The following is a 16262-nucleotide window of genomic DNA, read 5'->3' as shown; positions in this document are numbered from 1 at the left end:
ACTGTTGTGGATGTGTCCGTCTGTTGCTATGTGAGCCTGTGGATGAACTTTATTGTGACTACGGTCTTGTAACTTCCCGACGTAGCATCCTGGAAGACACAGTAGAATCAGACACTGCCGAGACATCCCATCACTCAAAGTTCATCCCAATCCAAATCTGATAATTTATTGAACACAGGCATCCCCTTTATCAAACGTACCAACAAATAGACACATTTCTATCTTACACAGACAAGCATTTCTATGTAGTAAACAATACTTACAGAAAACACTCAAATGTTCAATGTCTAAAAAAAATACACGCTATTAAATCAGAACCGTGTACATGTAGTGCAAGTAAGGATTGTTCCGATTGCCCAATGGAAATCTGTCGGCACAAAGTGAATAGGTCTGACCACCGGAAAGTGGAAAAGTGAATCCATGACGGGATGTACAGTACGGCTAACGCCCCCTCCAATGACACATAATATGAAGAAAGGTTCACGTCACTGCACCGTACTTGAGGATCATTTAATATGAGGTAAAAATGTGATTTTCAACTGCATGACACAAAACTTCACCAATATATTTTCATGAAGACATTTCACCCATGAAATGTTGGGTGAACATGTTGAACATTGTGCAATGCATGTCAATACTCACATAAAGATGTGGTCACATGACTTTACATTTATAAAAAAAGTGGTCAAGTACAGTTGGTGTATGGCGGCCTTCTCGCAACCTCATTGACAAAAAGACAGCAGAGGCACTTGGTGAGAGTCCTGTCTCAAAGTACCCAGCCATGTGGAAAACCCAGGCTTCGTCCCAAACGGCCCCCTATTCCCTTGATAGTGCACTAATTTGAACCATAGTGCTCTGATCAAGAGTAGTGCACTATAAAGGTAATAGGGTGCCATTTCGGACACAGCCCTAGACCGACTGTCGTCTCCAGCGACATTGTTACACTACCACGTCAGTGGTCCCTGAGGCACCGAAAATGGCACGTCACACTGTAAACAACCTGTTATAGTAAAGAAGTAGTGTGTGTTCGTGTCTGTGTCTATCTGAGTGTGCTGGCATTTGTGTGTGTGGTTGTGTGTGTGTGTGTGTTATGTATTCTTGTAGGTGTTTTAAATTGCACTTCGAAGAGGATTCCTCTTCTATTCCCACAACAGAGCTCCATGTAGATCCACTGAAATCCATTCAGGTGGCCCAACCCAATAGAGCATTGGCTTTTGGTCATGTTTTGAGGCTTCAAGAGTTTTTCTAGAATAATAAAGTACACATGGTCAAACCATTGCATAGTGGACGATACACTATTATTAGTCTTGGTTTTCAGGGCAGCAGCATACAACATCTAGACTTTACATAGTACAAAGTAAAATGAAACACTCTTAAAATACACTAGCTCCTTGCCTCTCCTGTGTGAGCGTACATACCTCCATGACAGTGTGGATCCAGTTGAGCATTTCGTCCACGTTGCAGTAGACCCCTGGTTGACCCTCTCTGGCACAGCCGATCCCCCAACTCACCACCCCCACCAGCTGCCATTGTTCTGACAGGTACACCAGAGGACCACCACTGTCTCCCTACAACACATGACACAACAGTGGCATTAAGTACACTGGAATGAGGCACTATACACGTATTTCAAAGGCCACATTTGAGGTTGGATATTCTATACTCAATAAAGTGTTAAGGTCGTCCCATTAGTTTTTTTACAGGACAAGGCATTGAATGTATTCACGCCAAAAGCTATCTTAGTTTCTATTCTGTTTTATCTCAAAGCAAACATTCTACTTTACAGTGGCTTGTGAAAGTAATTAAAAGAGATTATTGGGGGGTTTGTATCACTTGATTTACACAACATGACTACCACTTTGAAGATGCAAAATATATTTTTGGTGAAACAAAAAAACTTGAACGTGCATAACCCCAAGGTCAATACTTTGTAGAGCCACCTTTTGCAGCAATTCCAGCTGCAAGTCTCTTGGGGCATGTCTTTATTAGCTTGGCACATCTAGCCACTGGGACTTTGGCCCATTCTTCAAGGTAAAACTGCTCCAGCGCCTTCAAGTTGGATGGGTTCCGCTGGTGTACAGTAATCTTTAAGTCATACCACGGATTCTCAATTGGATTGAGGTCTGGGCTTTGACTAGGCCATTCCAAGACATTTAAATGTTTCCCCTTAAACCACTCGACTGTTGATTTAGCTGTATGCTATGGTCATTGTCCTGCTGGAAGGTGAACCTCTGTCCCAGTCTCAAATCTCTGGAAAACTGAAACAGGTTTCCCTCAACAATATCCCTGTATTTAGCGCCATCCATCATTCCTTCAATTCTGACCAGTTTTCCAGTGTCTGCCGATGAAGAATAAAAAACACAGCATGATGCTGCCACCACCATGTTTCACTGTGGGGATGTTGTTCTCGGGGTGATGGAGGTGTTAGGTTTGCGGCAGACATAGCATTTTCCTTGATGGCCAAAAAGCACAATTTTAGTCTCATCTGATCAGAGTATCTTCTTCCATATATTGAACACCAAACGTGTTTGTTTATTTTTTTCTTTAAGCAATGGCTTTTTTTCTGGCCACTCTTCTATAAAACCCAGCTCTGTGGCATGTACGACTTAAAGTGGTCCTATGGACAGATACTCCAATCTCCACAGTGGAGCTTTGCAGATCTTTTGTCTCTTTGTTGCCTCTCTGATTAATGCCCTCCTTGCGTGGTCCATTAGTTTTGGTGGGTGGCCCTCTCTTGACAGGTTTATTGTGGTACCATATTCTTTCAATTTTTTAAATAATGGATTTAATGGTGCTTTGTGGGATGTTCAAAGTTTCGGATATATTTTTATAACCCAACCCTGATCTGTACTTCTCCAGAACTTTGTCCCTGACCTTGCTTGGTAGTGCCCCTTGCTTAGTGGTGTTGCAGACTCTGGGGCTTTTCAGATCAGGTGTATATATACTAAGATCATGTGACACTTAGATTGCACACAGGTGGACTTTATTTAACTAATTATGTGACTTCTGGAGGTAATTGATTGCACCAGATCTTATTTAGGGGCTTCATAGCAAAGGGGTGAAGACATTTGTACGCAACACTTTTCCGTTTTCTTTTTTTTGAAACAAGTTATATTTTTCATTACACTTCACCAATTTTGACTATTTTGTGTATGTCCATTATATGAAATTCAAATAAAAATACATGAAACTCTGGGGGCGCAATTTCATTTTTGGATGAAAAACGTTCCCGTTTTAAACAAGATATTTTTTCACAAAAAGATGCTCGACTATGCATATAATTGATAGCTTTGGAAAGAAAACTCTGAATTTTCCAGAACTGCAAAGATATTGTCTGTGGGTGCCCTAGAACGGGAGCTACAGGCAAAACCAAGATGAAACGACAACCAGGAAACCAGCAGGATTTTTGAGGCTCCGTTTTCCATTGTCTCCTTATATGGCTGTGAATGCGAGAGGAATGAGCCTGCCCTTTCTGTCGTTTCCCAAAGTGTCTGCAGCATTGTGAAGTATTTGTAGGCATATCATTGGAAGATTGACCATAAGAGACTACATTTTCCAGGTGTCCGCCCGGTGTCCTCTGTCGAAATTGGTGCGTCTTTTTCAGCTGCTGGTATTTTTCCATGCGATTCTGAGGGGAAAGCAGGCTTCCACGGACTGCATATCAATGAAGAGATATGTGAAAAAACACCTTGAGGATTGATTCTAAACAACGTTTGCCATGTTTCGGTCGATATTATGGAGTTAATTCGGAAAAAGTTTGAAGTTTTGGTGACTGAATTTTCGGTTCATTTCGGTAGCCAAATGTGATGTACAAAACGGAGCGATTTCTCCTACACAAAGATTCTTTCAAGGAAAAACTGAACATTTGCTATGTAACTGAGAGTCTCCTCATTGAAAACATCCGAAGCTCTTCAAAGGTAAATGATTTTATTTATGTGGTTATCTGGTTTTTGTGAAAATGTTGCGTGCTAAATGCTACTCAAAATGCTAAGCTAGCTTAGCATACTCTTACACAAATTAGTGATTTGCTATGGTTCAAAAGCATATTTTGAAAATCTGAGATGACAGTGTTGTTAAGAAAAGGCTAAGCTTGAGAGCAGGCGCATTATTTTCATTTTATTTGCGATTTTCAGAAATCGTTAACGTTGCGTTATGCTAATGAGCCTGATGCTTTATTCACGATCCCGGACTCGGGATGGGGAGTATCAAGAGGTTAAATTAGTTTGTAAATGCAACGAAATGGGAAAAACACCAAGGGGATGAATACTTTTGTAAGGCACAGTACCTGACATGCATCCACTTTGCCCTCCAGATAACCAGCGCAAAGCATTCTGGGAGTTATTGAGTCACCGTAGACAGTGGGACTAGAGCACTGATCACTGTCTATAAGGGGAAGGATAGCCTTCTGGAGGACAGGAGACACTTTATCTGAGGGGAGAGAAAAGGTGACAGAGGGATGAGAAGGAGAAGAGTGGAAATCAACTATTAACATTTCAGTACGTGTGCTTGTTGGATAGAGATGAAGAGGGTGAGAGAAAGGGTAGATTTGTTTGTTGTATGTTCACCCTTCTCATGGAGGTAGCCCCAGCCTGTCACCGTCATAGAGTCTCCTGCCTTCAGGCCCAGGTTCTTAGGGGGCAAACACACGGGCCGACGAGAGTCTGGTGGAGGAAACAGAACTTTATTGACATCTACTTCCTCAAATATACGTCACAGACTACAATCTAAATATACAGGATTTCCCTAGAGGGATGTCCAATGTTGCAACTCACTGAAATAGACAGTTTGATAAATTGGCCACTAGAGGTCAGAATCTACCCTGAATGCATTCTCTCTTCCCAGAATCTGCTTTTACAAATACATATTTCCATATCATTGTGTAGTGCTGTAGCATTCATTTTTGAGAGGGCTGAGAAATGTTCCTCATGGGAAGTCATTCAAAGCCAGAATAGGTGGAGATGGGGCTTCTCCTATGTCTAGCCTTTGCGAAAACTAGGAACTGTCCAGTAAATTCAGTGCCACAGTCTGTGTGTTGCTAAAATGTCACGTTGGGGAAGTGACTTACTTCCTACAGTGATGGGTTTGGTCAGCCTCATCATGGCCAGGTCGTAGTCGTTGCTGGCTGCATTGTAGTCTCCGTTCAGTATGACCCTGTCTACATATGAGCCTCCCAGGGTGCCCATGTAAGTCCTCCCAGACACCACCCGCCAGCGACTCAGCTCCTTCTTACTACTGTAGGACCAGGAGAGAGAAGAGGTACAGGGGTTAACAGCAGGGCCTCGGTCTCTATCACCAGATACTTAAGCCTATTATACAATTTCAGACCTTGTGGGAGTTTCCACGTTGGATGGTCAGAGTTACATGTGTTATTTCTGTTTAAGCTAGTTGTAGATATCCAGAGTAGATATTAACACATATTCTACAGTGTATATAGTTTGTATTGGATGTGCAGTGGTACTGACCCAGAGAAGCAGTGTGCTGCTGTGACGACCCAGCGTGACGACACCAGTGACCCTCCGCAGGTGTGTTGTCCGTTCTGCTGAAGGCTCACCTGCCACGGCCAGTCTTCTATAGACGCATCCACACCCCCCACGACACGGTCCGATCGGCCCCGCTCTCCACAGTCTGACACACACACAGGGGAAAGAGAGTTTATTTATCCGTTATAAGTTGACTGAGAACACGTTCTCGTTTGCAGCAACGACCTGGGGAATAGTTACTGGGGAGAGGAGGGGACTTAATGAGCCAATTGTTAACCGGGGATTATTAGGTGACCGTGATGGTTTGAGGGACAGATTGGGAATTTAGCCAGGTTACCACCCCTACTCTTACGATAAGTGCCATGGGATCTTTAATGACCTCAGAGAGTCAGGACACCCGTTTAACGTCCCATCCGAAAGACGGCACCCTACACAGGGCAGTGTCCCCAATCACTGCCCTGGGACAGTGGGATATTTTTTTAGACCAGAGGAAAGAGTGCCTCCTACTGGCCCTCCAACACCACTTAGTTCCACTGACAGTTAGTTCCACTGAAGAGTTTTGTAAAGTGCTAAGGCACACAAAGGTAGTTTGACGAGTAAATGTAGAATTAGCGCTGGAAGCGAACTCAAAGTAGCCCTTTGGCAGTTAACTGACAGGTAGCAACGCTAAGTGACACACTCAAGCTTCCACTGACCCATTACAAAGTGGCTTGTTGCCTGGATCCTGTCCAGTTTGCCTGCATTCTCCAGTCTCAGTCTTTCTGCCTCTCTCCCTTTGTATAATTCAACTCCTAGAGAACTTGGATGACTTTCCCAATGAGTAGGAGGAGTCTAATAGTGGGGCATAGGGAGGTGACAGGGTGTGAGGTGGGGTATCAGAGGCAGAACTTACCGGAGCAGGTCAGGGAGATCACGGATTCTGAGTTACACACTTGGCTGGAATCAAACAGAGAGGGGAATTCAACACACAGTACATACACATGGTATATAGACACATCGCATATGCTGTATGCAAAGAAACACACCCAGAACACAATTACCAAACATTATAGGTAAACAAAGAGTCTGATTCCAGAGTTAATCTTCAGTGTTGGTTCAGATTCTGCCAGGCATAAAATACTCGTACTTCTCGTTTCCTCTAATTACAGAAACAAGGATGGGTGGTGGGGGGGGGTGAACAGAAACTCCAAAACTGTTTGTGTCAGAAAAACAGAGAGTAGGACACAGTCAGAGACACACATCGAGAGAGAAAGATGTCGCAGAGGTGCACATCACAAGTAGAGAGACGTAAAAAAGGAGGACAATTAATCTGTTTTTCCAGTGCCTGGTGCCGTTTTAGAGTAAACAGACAGGGCGGTGCCATTCCATCTGTCATCAGTGCCAGTCATGCATTCCATTCGTCATGTCACAACTGCCTGAGCCTAAACTGCCATCCTACTACAAACAGTGGCAGTAGGATGGGAGGGAACCAACACAAACACTGCATAGTAAACAGTGTGACCGTGATGCAGACATGGTCAACATAGTCATGTACTTATTTAGTTATTTTTGTTTGACCTTTATTTTCCAAGGCAGGTTAATTAAGAACAAATTACTGTTTACAATTAAAAATAAGACGAGTATGATAAAACAAGTACAGACAGAAGTACCCAAAGTGGGTAAAATTTATTTTGACTTGTTTCAATTCTCCATTTACTGCACCGATCAAGATAATTATCCAACCATATTGATACCAAGACACTGTACACATTTTTTTACTGATCCATTTCGGTTCCCCTTTTCATAGCTGGAAAGTGTCCGAGTGAATATCAGAATACAATAGACAGTAACACCACAGTTACAGGCCCAATATGACCAATCTTCTAATACATACCGGTCAATGACAGTCTGGTAAAAGGGGGTGGTTTCAGCTGCGATCCTGACCCCTGAGAACGGTCCTGTCTTCAGGGTCGAGGACAAGTTCTGCACAGAGATACTACTACTGTTGGGTTTACTGTGGGAACGAGTGGAGACAGAGAGACATTTTCAATACATTTAAGAGAAGCTCAATATGGGGAAACTGTAGCTTAGCTGCTGAGTGAGTGAGTGAGTGAGTGAGTGAGTGAGTGAGTGAGTGAGTGAACCCACTAGGTGTAGCCTAGCTGTTGACAGGCTTTCTCTGTGTGCTGCTGGGTCCAGTCCTCACTACACACACTCCTCCATCCTGTCCCAGCACTGTAGATCTGGAGAACACTCTGCTCAGAGACCAGACGCACTGCACAGAGAGACAGAGAGACAGAGAGACAGAGAGACAGAGAGAGAGAAACACAGAGAGAGAGAAACACAGAGAGAGAGAAACACAGAGAGAGAGAGCGAGAGACACACACAGAGTGAGAGAGCGAGAGACACAGTGAGAGAGAGACAGAGAGAGAGACAGTGAGAGAGAGACAGTGAGAGAGAGACACAGAGAGAGAGAGAGGACACAGAGAGAGAGACAGACAGACAACACAGAGAGAGAGACAGACAGACAACACAGAGAGAGAGACAGACAGACAACACAGAGAGAGAGACAGACAGACAACACAGAGAGAGAGACAGACAGACAACACAGAGAGAGAGACAGACAGACAACACAGAGAGAGAGACAGACAGACAACACAGAGAGAGAGACAGACAACACAGAGAGAGAGAGAGAGAGACAGAACGACAGAACGACAGACAGACAGACAGAGACACGGAAAGAGAGAGAGACACGGAAAGAGAGAGAGAGACACAGAGAGACAGAGAGAGAGAGAGAGAGAGAGACAGAGAGAAAGACAGAGAGAGAGAGAGAGAGAGGGAGAGAGACAGAGAGGGAGAGAAACACACAGAGAGAGAGGATGCAGAGGTGCGCATCACAGAGAGAGAGACAGGAAAAGGAAAGAGACCGAGAGAGAAAAAAAGAGAGAATAAGAATGAGATTGAACATATAGAAGTGACAGAGACAGATGTATAAAGATATATAGATGGAGTGGTGTGTGTGTGTTTACCTGGGAAGGTAGTGTTGACCGTCATGCTGGCCACACAGGTGAGCTCGTCCTCTCCTCCTGAACAGTCCACCACCCCATCACATGCTTTGTCCAGGGGAATGAACTTCACCGACCGGGAGCAGAAGAAGTACTTACTGTTGATCAGCTGCGCGACTGAGGACAGAAAGGAAAGGGGAAAGAGGGATGAAAGGAGGAGAGAGTACAGAAGACAGGTTATTAAAAAAAAAAAGTTTGTGGAATCAAATTCCATAATGTTGCTATGGTTTCATTGTGAATCACTGAGTATTTGTACAGGGGAGAAGTACTAGTATGTCTTGTGTTACCTAAGGGGGAGGAGAGGGTGTAGAGGTGGGTTTGCGTCCCAAACGGCAACCTATGCCCAACATAGTGCACTACTTTTGACTGCACTACTCTTGATCCTTATGGGCCCTGTTCAAAAGCAGTGCACTATGAAGGGTGCCGTCTGGGATGCAGAGATGATGGGTTTCGAAGCTGGACTCACTGAAGTAGCCAGCCATGGCCAGGATCCCTAGCACTACCAGTACCATCATCACAGTGATCAGGACCCTATTCCTCGACGAGGACATCTCTTTCTGGGAGTTCAGAGCCGTCATGAGCTTTCGTTTCATACCAGGCCGTACTTCAACTGGGGGAGAGGAACAACCAGGATTTTGTAGCTATTTAAACACATAGACACATGGAACTAAAGCATAATTGGACAGTAAATTATTGCATATTAAGTAATACTTGTACAATGTGATTGCAAAATGAATCAATTCCACTACAATGGCTTACCTTGTTGCCTAGGATTTAATGGTATATTGCTTTCTTCAGCAAGGCTGGTGTCAGTCTGGCGAGAGAGAGAGAGAGGACTGAATGAGACAAAGGGGATTATACTGTGCTTGGTGCAGAACGTGGGCCATTGGGTAAGAGTTTGTGAGGTTCTAGGGCCTGGAGAGGGGAGGCACGACAGATTGGATCAAGAACACATGCACACGGAACAGCGTGCCTCCCATCAAAGTTGTGTGTGACTGTCATGCCTAATGCTGTGAGCACAGTTCCCAGGCCCGTCTGACACAAAGACAGAGATAGTTGTATGACACATCGCCAGGTGTGGTACTCTGCTCAATGTGTAGTTGCCTTATGCAGTGTTATTCCACTCCATTAAAGGACAATAGATCTTGAATGGTGGAGCATGCTATAAACACAGCACTCTAATCATGCACGCTATAAACCACTTAATTCAAGTTATGTCATTGACAGCTCTGCCCCCCCAGCTTTCACATTCAAGTGCAAAGCAAGCACAAGTACCCGCCATCATAACTGTCATGAGTCATAGCTTCAAGTGAACGAAACCTGCTCACTGGTGAAACAGCCATCAGGACCAAAAACAACAACATCCCAAAATACCAGTGACTCGTGTCTCAAACAGTCTGTTAGGTATCTACAGTATCGGCTATTCTGTCCGATCTCGCCAACTGGTCCACAAATACTATACAAATCTGTCACTAATACATTCCATGCACAGTCTACGGACTGTCTGACACACTCACCAACAGCGAACCCAAGTCCTTTTGAGACGGAGGCAGCTCTAATATGGACAACGCCACACAATACACAGATATGGAGGGTTATACTGTATGGATGGACAAGATAGTTGGTGGCTATAGTGAGGGACAGGGCTCTTAGGTGGCTGGGTAAAAACGGCTGTTGGTCTTCTGTAGTTAAAGCTCTCAGTGCTTTTGTTCACAGATTTACCATTACAGAAACAAAATATGTTAACCTTTGTTAAATATAACCCAAAATCAAAGGCTTGTCTGTATGTGTTGACGTGAAGCAATACGGTAGTGAGACATTCTCAAATGTTATTTTAAAATAAATATATATGTCCCGTAATTTCACTTGAACAATTCAATTGCGAGTGAAATCCCTTCATCTGCGTGAAGTCTTCCTGTCTCTTCTCCATGGTGACAGTCTGGTCTAATATTGGAAACTAAAACAGAGGGTTCTGGCAACTCGGAGGAGAAGAATAGCCAAACAACCACAGTTTCGGAGAAAGGGGGAAGTGAGATATACATATACTGTTCATTTAACTGACTACAATCCGAAACAGTTAAAAACACTCCCCTGGGGTCACATTTTGTTGTTTGCCCTAGCACTACACAGCTGATTCAAATAACCAACTCATCATCAAACGTTGATTTTTTTGGTGGGGGTATCAGCTATATGGTGCTAAAGCAACAGAAAAACAAGACCTACTGTAAGCTTTTTACCGGACTGGCTTTTCAAATACGGCTTGACGTGTAGCCTACACCTTTTGTCGGAAGCAGTAACTCCCCATTGCTGACGTATATGTATCTAGGAAAGGGTCGACAACTCGCTAACTGCTGCTTTGCGGTCTGATCTGAAACACGCGTTCACCCGCCGGTGATTGAAACGCCGCTCGCGGGCTACACCCACCAATTTAAATCTTCCCCATTGCGTTCTGACTCTGCCTTACACAAAATCAAAGACCTAATCTTGCAAAGTTAGACTTGTTCTGGTTTGGTGCATTGAAGAGTGTCTGATATAATGTTGATTCGATCACCGGGGGGGGGAAAGTTGATCTATAATATAGTGCAAACTAATAGGGCGAACTCAGTGAAGTTCAATCGCTTGGGTCTGTCTCTGCGCTACATGGCATTTCCTCTGTGCGGTAGTCCTGCAGGAGGTTCGCGGCCGCGAACGCGCGCAATTTGGAGGGAACAGTGCTCACTGTACCTAAGTGTTCATTTGAATCACACACAGAGAGAGAGAGAGAAAGATCCTGTATGATTTGCATCATGGAGATGCTGCTGGTTGGTGGAACTCTCCACGTAGATGTAGGAACTAATCTAGGTCAACTAATCTAGGTCAATATGAGCAGGCTATGAGATAAATGAAATATGGTTACAAAGAGAGAAGGAGAGAAAGAAAGAATGGATGGTAGAGTACAGTGGTGGGAGAAGAGGAAGGTCAGCCAGCTGACAGCTGACTGACCAGTACCAAACATAACCAAAATACCTGCAATGTTTCAAAGTTGACCAGCAATATACATCAAAGTTGACCAGCAATATACATACAATACATAGCAAACTATCGAAAATAGGGACTCAGAGTGATTTGTAGACCACATAAAAACTATAGGTCACTAACTGCAGGCCGCACACATCCATTTGCTCAAATATATTATTTGAGGATCGCCTACTTTGCAACAAGATATCTAAAAACAACATTATATAATGGCAGAGACACAACTCAAACCTGAATCACACAATCCATGTCAATGACCTCAGTGCAAGAATTCACTTTGACAGACAGTTGGCATAAATTTACAACATGGGTGGAATAAAATCACAGAGAGAGAGAGGGGTGGGGGGGGTATGCAAATGTCTATGCTTTGTGTGAGGGAGCGAGACAGAGGTGTGTTCAGGTTGTTTGGCCCATGCAGGATAGTGAACAATGGGACTAGACCCAGTTTGCATTGAGAAAGCATCTTGGGAAGCAGAACTGGCTCACAGAAGGTTTAATAACCGATAAAATCAATTGGCATGTTTCGCTTTAGTGTATAAAAAGGTGCTCTCTCTTCATTGTGGATTGTATTTTAGAGTGCCAGCAGCTTACCACCCTACATGGGACGTGGGACGTGAAACAGGTATCCTGGCTAAAATTCCAATCTGGCCCTCATATGGTCACCTAATCATCCCCAGTTTACAATTGGCTCATTCATCCCATTCCTCTCCCCAGTAACTATTCCCCAGGTTGTTGCTGTAAATGAGAATGTGTTCTCAGTCAACTTACCTGGTAAAAGCAACCAAAATAAATATATATTTTTTTTAAAGCAAAAAATACCTTTAGAGAAGCTACACTTGAGTTGTAATCAAAGGCAGGGTTCTCCAACAACACATATTTGCATGATCACATACAGCCATACATGCACACACAAACACACACCAGTTTCCTACACAAACTGAACACTGGTCACTTAGCATTTCTGCCACCCACGACAGATGTGTACAATCACAAGAACACTAATCTATGTCTATTTCCCACTTTTACACTACCGGCCAAATGTTTTAGAACACATCCTACTCATTCAAGGGTTTGTCTTTTTTTGTTGTTGCTATTTTCTACATTTTAGAATAATAGTGAAGACATCAAAACATCACATTTTCCATATTGACTGACCTTCATGTCTTAAAGTCATGATGGACTGTTGTTTCTCTTTGCTTATTTGAGATGTCCGTGCCATAATATGGACTTAGTCTTTTACCAGATAGGACCATCTTCTGTATACCACCCCTTACCTTGTCACAACACAATGAATTGGCTCAAACGCATGAAGAAGGAAAGTAATTCTACAAATGAACTTTTAACAATATTTTGGTTACTACACGATTCCACGTGTTATTTCATAGTTTTGATGTCTTCACCATTATTCTACAATGTAAAACCATTGAATGAGAAGGTGTTATAAAACCTTTGACTAATAGTGTAGAACTCACAAAAATGTGATATTGTCAGCAGAGACACAGTAATACTAACATGGTAACACTTTCAAATGCACTTGAGGATCGCTTGCTTTGCAAGGGACTATTTGCATATATAACAATTGTTCACTAAACACACAGACCGTACATTTATTACACAGGTAAACATGGGCATGTTATCCCATATGTTTTCCCTAAAGTCCCATCACTGTGATCTTGTAAACCACTGCTGTACGAGTCCACAGTAAGAGCTGAGTGACAGGTGACCGATACTACTCCACAAGTGAATAGCCTGATCTCCTATTTTCCCCAGACGGTAGTCTCCATCTCTACTCACATCCATGGTGCAGAAGTCCCCTCTCAGCTGGCCCAGATCACAGGGTACAGAGGATGCACTGTCTTTCGGTCTCTGGAGCAAGTAGAACTCCCTTCCACAGTCTCTCCCTTCCCCTTTGCCTTGTGCCTTCTCTCCCTCTGTTCTTCTCTCTCCCTGTCTTTCTCTCTCTCGTCCTTCTCGTACCCTATTCGCTGTCCCTCAATTCACAGGCAGTGAAACTTAATCTATCGTGCAGGCCGCCTAACTTGTCCGGCTGCGGTAAAAATCTGCTGCTGTATTAATGACTGCCGGTGTGTTTCTGTGTGTATCTGTGCTGCTGAAATCCACATGGACTTGTTGTGGATGACCCAGCCCCTGCTGACAAAACAACACCAAACTAGTATCTGTAATAGGACACCTAATGCCTTGGTCTCTCTACCTGCATACTTTCTCTCTCTCTGTCTCTCTCTCTCTCTCTCTCTCTCTCTGTCTGTCTGTCTCTGTTTCTGTCTCTATCACTCTGTCTCTATTGCGCTGTCTCTCTCTCTATCTGTCTCTCTCTCTGTGTCTCTCTCTATCTCTCTCCCTCTCTCTCTCTCTCTCTCTCTCCTCCCACAAACATCCTTTCCTGATTCGGTGGATCCTTGTAGCTCTAGCGCTGTCCTTTTCAGTTCTTCTACCTCTCGTTCATGAATGTATGAGAACAAAAAACACACACACACAGGAACAGTCACACGAGCACAGACTGACAAACACGCACGCACGCTCGCACACACACACCATTTAGGTCAGGTCGTGGGCCAGTCCTGTCTTGTTGGTATCAGTTGGAGCTCCAGTCTGGCATTGCTCTCTGAGCCAGAGGACATATGCTTCTTAACCCAGGAATGGGATACGTGATCACAATAATATTTTGGGGACAGAAACTTGTTTATACTGTAACTCCTCTTTTTTGAAACCCTCCTCACTAGGGGATTTGACAGTCATATTGCTAAAAGCTTTCTACAATACCCCCCACCCCACCCCTCAGGCTATATGTGGTACATGGAGGAAATTCCTGTAAATGTTTGGATTGTGCCAGTGGAGTAAAGGATCGGGCAGTTTCCTTGTACTGGATTCTCAACAGTTCCTTCCTTCCAGTCAATGGTCAACAATACAGTAGGTCCGCTTCTCTTCAACTAACGGCTCCATTACATACTGTTAGTGATTCATAACTCAATAACCTACTTTCCTATGAGCCAGTTTTGAACCATGCTGAATTGCTAGACTTTTCCGAGCTAGTAACACATGATCTCTTACTTCAATACAGATCTGTGGCTTTGCAGTCATCCTATTAAAAAAGGATAGAGGAGTTATACCGGAGGTATACAATGTACTCAAGTAGTCAACACAGTAAAAACAGTCTATGCACGTGCAAATTGCCTGGTTTACTTTGCAGAATCTATGTGGTTTTGTATTGTCAGAGCACTATATATATATGAGAGAGAGAGAGAGAGAGAGAGAGAGAGAGAAGGGGGACAGGATAAAAGAGATTGGTCCTCTGTTGAGAACAGAAGCTGATTGTAATCTATGATGATCCAAATTGTTAAGGGCTGTGACCCCTGACCCTCTCACCACACTACTTCTTCCCTCTTCAGAACGAGGAAGTAATGCAGTTGCCGAGAGTTCTACTGGTTTTAAAGTTCACTAGGTAGGGCATGGCCTCCTTTAATGAGCCTGACTCCTGCCAAGATATCTATTGAATAATACATTCATAATATTATTTTTATTGAACCTTTATTTAACTAGACTAGTCAGTTAAGAACAAATTCTTATTTGCAATGACGGCCTAACCCGGGCCAAATCCGTACCCGGACGACACTGGGCAAATTGTGCGCCGCCCTATGTCAGCAATAGATAACAAATGGGTGATACACAGTACAGTGTAATCAACATATCGCCATTAATTGTCCATGTTATTGTCACCCACCAATGTGACTAAAATGTTCAGATGCTGAAAAAGAGAGTGTGGAAGGAGGGAGACCGAGATAGTGAGTGAGGGATTCGTAAAACAAACGTGCGAAGGAAGAAAATAGAGATGTGAACTACAGCATTGACACAATCTGTCAAACTATAGCTTCTTTCACTGTCAAAAATCCCCTCCTCTCCATCACAACAGACACACTTTCCATGAGGTCGATTCGGGGGGCGTTGGGGTGCATTTTTCAAGGACACTATGTACGCATAGTCTGTACTGGACTCTCTGAGATGGGTTAAATATTAACCATACTGATACAGCTGAACTAATGTTACCCTCTGTGCTCTAGTTAAATCTGTGGAGTTGTTTATTGTTGTATCCCAATAAACACAATGCCTAACCTTGAGTATCTCACAAACAGTATCTTGGATCTCATTGCAAGTTCATTTTGAAAGGGGGCATTGACCAACCTATTACTGCGGATTATATTAGCAATCTGGCTTGGCTTCTGTTAAACAGACACACCAAACTTGATGAGGTTCAACAACCGTTTAACCCCTTGGATGCTGTGTAACAGCTCGTTCAATCTCAAGACTGTCATGTAGAAAGAAGGTCAAGTCTGCACAAGCAATGGTGCCCCCCACGTGATTTCGTGACACTAGCATACTCAACAATAGACGATGTGACAACATTAACATGACCAAAATGTGTCACTTACATGAGGTTAAGCAGTCCCTGTTGCCTGTCAGTCCTTTACCCTCAGTCCTGATCAGGTGGTCTCTGGTTGTTGGGGTCAGTGTTTGCCTGGTGGTCTTCAGCGATCAACCTGGATGCTTATAGTAAGACTGCGGAGGTAGCTGTGAGCTTTGAGTATGGTTGCCTTTCCCTCTGTCCCTACACTGTTAAATACACACGTTTTCAATCCCAGAATCTAGCCTCTCTTCCTGCTTCCTTCCCTCTCTCTCGGTTTGAAGTGTTGCTCAAGCCTGCCTCCCT

The 16262-nt window shown here is 43.7% G+C and overlaps 1 protein-coding gene across 2 annotated transcripts; it reads right to left on the bottom strand.

Moving 5' to 3' along the window:
- Positions 1 to 150: 150 nt before the first annotated feature.
- Positions 151 to 16262, bottom strand: LOC135552597 (transmembrane protease serine 4-like). Of its 2 annotated transcripts, none has more exons than XM_064984311.1 (13): positions 15985 to 16262; positions 9284 to 9338; positions 8991 to 9134; positions 8489 to 8641; positions 7608 to 7734; positions 7354 to 7473; positions 6373 to 6416; positions 5463 to 5625; positions 5066 to 5232; positions 4566 to 4661; positions 4286 to 4428; positions 1419 to 1568; positions 151 to 1245 (listed from the first exon to the last, which is right to left on the bottom strand). In XM_064984311.1, exons 3-13 carry the CDS (start codon positions 9115 to 9117, stop codon positions 1234 to 1236), a joined length of 1302 nt encoding a protein of 433 aa, XP_064840383.1. In that variant the 5' UTR covers positions 9118 to 9134; positions 9284 to 9338; positions 15985 to 16262; the 3' UTR covers positions 151 to 1233. The 2 variants fall into 2 exon arrangements, with proteins under 2 accessions (XP_064840383.1, XP_064840382.1); XM_064984310.1 differs by lacking the exon at positions 15985 to 16262 and adding an exon at positions 13334 to 13911.

Source organism: Oncorhynchus masou, chromosome 13 (assembly GCF_036934945.1).
Source record: "Oncorhynchus masou masou isolate Uvic2021 chromosome 13, UVic_Omas_1.1, whole genome shotgun sequence".
Taxonomy (NCBI): domain Eukaryota; kingdom Metazoa; phylum Chordata; class Actinopteri; order Salmoniformes; family Salmonidae; genus Oncorhynchus; species Oncorhynchus masou.
The sequence above is the reverse complement of the archived record's forward strand: the minus strand, read 5'-3'. Positions and strand labels throughout refer to the sequence as shown.